General features: G+C 31.2%; 1 protein-coding gene across 1 annotated transcript in view; it reads left to right on the plus strand.

The window, feature by feature from the left end:
- Positions 1-5,809, plus strand: part of LOC108686247 (guanine nucleotide-binding protein G(o) subunit alpha) — a 24,957-nt gene that overhangs the window by 11,926 nt on the left and 7,222 nt on the right. Inside the window, exons 3-4 of the mRNA XM_018191451.1 lie at positions 700-841; positions 3,429-3,589. Of these exons, the coding sequence (XP_018046940.1) occupies positions 700-841; positions 3,429-3,589 (303 nt within the window). The remainder of the gene's footprint in view (positions 1-699; positions 842-3,428; positions 3,590-5,809) is intronic.

A 5,809-nucleotide genomic window follows, 5' to 3' on the forward strand; every position in this document is an offset into this window, starting at 1 on the left:
ACTCTAAATTTTTTACATTTTTTAAAAATTATAAAAATATATAAATTATATAATTACATAAATCTAGAATATTTTTACGTGAATGATTTATATGTATTATATTGAATTATATTGAATTATACGTATAGAAAAATATACTTAATCGCTAGTACGGACATAGATCTATTCCACGTAATGTTACACCGTGTTTTTACTTGTATACATAGCGGTGCCGACTCTATAATTCACCTGTGTTGACTCCGAACATTGTTACGATATATATATATATGGGCGCTCATGTAAGTCACGGAGTACATGTAGCGCGCATTGCAATTCATATATGCGTTTACACAGGATGCACTACGTGGCATATATTAATTCGAGCCGTTGCGCACGTGATATGCGTATATATTATAGCGCGATTGCAAACTCCTTTATAAGTGAGCCGAAAGACGTTTAAATCAAATGGGAAATGTCCACATGTCTATTCATTCGAATCGTATTGAATAAGTATGAATATCGATATTACCCTTGATTCATATTCTTTTTTCCCAGAAAATTATTTCAGTCTTAAGTGTAACCTTTTCCCTCTTTCCTTATTTTATAAGTAAACGTTGTCTTAAACTAACCATCCTTATCCTAATATTTACGAAGAGGAGACATCCTGTGTGCGTGTCTCGCCTTGTGGACGTGTTAACGCGAGTGCGATTCTGCTTTCAGAATTATCCACGAGAGCGGCTTCACGCCGGAAGACTTCAAGCAGTACAGACCAGTCGTATACAGTAACACGATACAATCTCTAATCGCTATTCTCAGAGCAATGCCTAATCTGGGCATCAGCTTTTCAACCAACGAACGAGAGGTAATGTGCATTTGTGTCTATTCAAATGCTTCAGAAAATAGGAGTTTGTTGTCGGGGAGAGATTCTGTTGAACTATAAATTTGAAATATAATACGCGTGATGCACCACGCACATCTTAGATGTTACTTCAAAATAGGTGCTCTCCAGCAAGCGACATAGGTGACACAGTGTAACACAGTGAATCATTACATTCTTGTGATTTGCTAATATTAGACAAAATGATTCGCTGTTAAGCTATAAATACAGATTGAAATAAATTTCCTAAAATTCCATATTTTTTTTCTGATTTCCAGAAAAAAATTTCATGCATGATTTTCTCTGATACTTGCAATAATATGTTGATATTTTTTTTGTAGTTTCGTCTTGATTTAGAAATCATCAAATATTTTGTTGAGAGATCAATTTAACATTGCAATGTAAATTAATGTTGCTGATACTACTTGCGTTTAATTGTCAAGTTACACTCTAAAAAATATCGATGTTGATTTAACACCCAAGCCCATGTCTATTAATTCTCACTGTATTGGTGTTAATATTATATATATTATATATATTATAATAATGTTGGTATAATATTAACACCAACATGATGTGGATTTCAAACTCGATGATATTAAACTTCTTTAAAGTTAAGAATTTTATTTTTCAAAAAATTTTACAAAATTTCTTGACTTTTTTCCTCCAATTTTTCTCTGTTTTCAGTTTTCTTGATATTTTCTTGATTTTCTTAATTTCCAATTTTGTGGCAAACCTGTAATATTTATGTCGTACAATAAATTTTTCGAGCGTTTTATTGATTACAGAACAGAAAAAAATTTTGAATTTTTCTATCCTATAGAATCAACAAGCTTGAAAAATTTGTCGTACAATCAATGTAATACTAGAGCCTTACACTATGTCATTTATGTCTCTTGTTGGAAAGTACCCAATAACTTCAAGGTAATTTCCCGTTACGTTTGACACATGTCTGCATTTCATTGAATTTTAAATTAAAATTTTTAACTTTGTTTTATACTTCCAGCTCGATCACATCAATGTGTTATAGTATTTATTTAGTAAAATGGATACTCCAATTTTCTTATCTTCACAAATTTTTGTTAACAATTAGTTCAAAAAAACGATCAGATTGTATGCGCAGAATTTACTTTTTATTTCCGATGTAATTTATTAACGATATCTTTATACTGTTCATCTCTTCATACTCGAGATACATGCTCGTATCGCTTATTTCATTTCAATGAAATGTCAAATGCAAAATTATGAAAACGGTTCAATAACACGCATATCAGTTGCATACATCTCGTATGTTATTTAAATGCTGTGTATCGATTATTTTAACTTGTGAAGCATGACATGACACCCAGAATGCGGTTTGCTACTTGCCGACGTTATCTAATGAATGAAGCATTCAACGACGAATCATAACATGTTGCCTGACCGTTGGTTGACTAACCAACGTCTAAAGCGCGATTGTGTAAGACGATCTGACTGGCCGGATGCATGCCCCCAAGAATATCGTACGAATAATTATTGATCATCTCTCCTTAATACTACAACTCCTATAATTCTTTGTGTGGGTGCGTGCGTGCATGCGCGCGCGCGCGCGCGCGCGTGTGTGTGTGTGTGTGTGTGTGTGTGTGCGCGCGCGCGCGCGCGTGAATTAAAAGATTATAAAATTTCTTAGACAAACATATTAGGTGTGAGAAAAAGTTCGTGGCGTTTTTCCCATTAGATGGCATTAAAAAAACGTCACGAATTTTTTCCCACACCTAATATTATAGACGAATTGTGAAAACTTTATTATGATTATTTGTTATATTTAAAATACAGTCATATAACATTCATTATGTAAATCATATTGATTTTACGCCAGGAATAAAATTCTATTTGGCACATGCATAGTAAACAACATTTTGTATTTGTGTTGAAAATAGTTCACTCAAATCTTTGTTAAAATATTGTGTTGAATTTTTGACATATTTGAGTGTTAATTTAACATAATGTGATCAATTTAACTATTTGATTAATATTATGTTATTTAAATATTTTGAATTAATTAATATTCATCATTTCTTAGTTAAAATAACATAATTTATGACAGTTAATACACATCAATAACAATATTTGAAAATTTTAAGATGAATGAATAAAATACATGTATGCATTTATGTATAATAATAATTGTACGTATTCTAAATGTTAATTTTACTGAAAAAATTGACTTTCACAATTTACTTACAAATTATGTCAATGTTACATTTTGTTTTAATTTTTTTATATAATATTTATGTTTTATATTTATGTTTTATATAATATTTATATAATATTTACTTTCTGACATATCCCTTTTGTATTAAATTAAGATAAAAATTTCGTTTAAGACAATTAATGAAATGTGTTAAATTTAACATAAATTTTGCGTGTACAAACTAGATTACAGGGAAAAATTCGACTAATTATTATTTTAGTAAAGTAAATTAGATATGATTGGTAATTGGTTGATAATTAGATTGATGGGAATATACCGATGTGATAAAAATATTTCAGGTATTAAATATAAGGATTTACATGTTTTTCGTGCTTCCAGACGGACGCAAAAATGGTATTCGATGTAATACAAAGAATGGAAGATACGGAACCTTTTAGCGAAGAATTGCTAGCGGCTATGAAGAGGCTGTGGTACGACAATGGAGTGCAGGAGTGCTTTGGTAGGAGCAATGAGTATCAGTTGAACGACTCCGCGAAATAGTAAGTGGCGATCATTCTTTGAAGGAATTAAATACAACATTTTTTTAATACAACAACAACAAAATAATTAATAACTATAATCTCGAAATATAATGATGCTTAATTCGGCTGCAAATTATTAGAAATAACTTATAAATTATGTATAAAGGAGATGCTTATAAATTTTATATAAATTGTATTATTTAAACGAAAATTTATTTCGGGAAATATAAAAAAAATTTTTAGCAATAAGAGAAAATATAACAATTAGGAACTTGAATTTTAAATCCGTTCTACAGCAAGTCATATTATCTATATAAAGCTTAAGAAATTGATCAATCATAATCGATTGTTCTTCTCACATTTGACTGTGACAGTGTCGATGTCATACGGCTTAAGACTTAAAGCTTAAGTAATGATTTATAATAGAAAATGCGTTTTTCTTGAGAATTTGTGTACTCGAAAGGGCGCGCGCGTACGGAGGGTAGAAGCAAACCTCATCCTGAACGTGAGACTTGTCGTCCCTCCTCTTCTTCTCGATGCGTTTCGCAGGCATATTTCGCGCTGCCCCCTTCGTTGTAGATATTGATTTTGTAGCGCTTGTACATCTCGGTGTAGTACCGTTTTCCAATACTTTCATCAGTTATCTTCGTTAAGCACATGTTTTTTTTTTATTACAGGATGTTTTTGAGCGCGTGTAATGATTGCGGATCTATTCCCCTCGATAAAGTCGAATCATAACATTCGACAAGTCGATCGCAAATAACGCGATTAAAAAAAGAGTGAATTTATTTTTCCAACATTCTTCGCGAGCGATTATTTTCGGGAAAAAATTAAAAATTTCTACAAAATTGGAATTGTCAGGAATTGTCAGGGAAATTGAAAACGATCAGGGAAATCATGGAAAAGTTGGGAAAATTTGTGTAATTTTTTGGCAAATTAAAATTCTTTAAAGAAATTTAATTTACATACATTATATCTACGCAAATTTGAAATACTACCAATTTACAACAATTAAAAATGTAAGCATTGTCAGCAACATTAATAATAATTTATATTGTTATGTTAAATTGATCTCTCAACAAAATATTTAACGTTTTCAAATTAAAACATAAATACAAATTTTAAAATATTATTGAAAGTCGGAGAGAATCACGAAACTTTGTTTAGAAATCAGAGAAAAGTCATGGAATTTTAGAATGAGTCATTTTAGAATGAAGAATTTGTGACACAATTTTGATTACTCTATTTTTTACTTTGACGAAAATAGTACTTTGTTGATAAAAAGTTAAAGTGCACATAAGATTAAAGAGACAAGGAAACAGTTTCTATGTTTGATTTATTTGAGATTTCTACTTATAATCTAATTCATTTTTACAGTCCAAGCAAAATAATTTCGTCAACAAGCTTCGCCTTTTTTTTTCATGAGAGATCCCCTTACTGACAATGAAACATGAAGAGAAATCAACGCGTTGTATAAACAAATTGGTCGCGAAAGATTTAATCGCACATAATCAGGGTAGTATGTATGCCACGTCGTCGTTGTGTGTCCACTGTTGCGAGATCCTGTCGCTAACTATTAGCGACAGGACTCGATTGGGGTATATGTATTCTATCGTCTGCACGCAATACGGTCCTTTTTTCCCCTCAACATCACGCCGTTTTCTGGCGCCGTTCCTAGCTTTAATAAACCGCACTGCGGTTTCGCACCGGGTTGCACGATATTGCATACAATACACTTATTGCACGCAAGTGCGCTCTCTCTCTCTCTCTCTCTCTCTCTCTCTCTCTTTTTTCTTTCTTTCACCATCATTTAATATCATTCACCGAGGAAATCCTTATCGCCCTTGATAATTATATATAACGAAAGTCGATGCTTTTTTGATAAGAGCGCATGATATTCTCAATTAAGGTCGTGAAATATGCAAAATACCAATCTACTTTTCAATAATTATATTAATTATTTGCATTCGATTCATTCAAAAACATACATATTTATGACAGAACAAAAAATTATATATTTAACACGATATTTGTATACATAAGAATATAAATGACCGTGTTGATATTAATAGATAAATTTACAAATAGATTAGTGCCGTTTGACATTTTATGATAAAAAATATTATGACGTGCTCTTGGAAATCTTTTGTCGAAAAATTGGAAAAAAAATGGACGAAAAAGAAATTTTGTCTTTGCTTGCAGCAAATGCCATATTGAAACATTATATATATATATATA

Source organism: Atta colombica, unplaced genomic scaffold (genome assembly GCF_001594045.1).
Source record: "Atta colombica isolate Treedump-2 unplaced genomic scaffold, Acol1.0 scaffold100, whole genome shotgun sequence".
Lineage (NCBI taxonomy): Eukaryota > Metazoa > Arthropoda > Insecta > Hymenoptera > Formicidae > Atta > Atta colombica.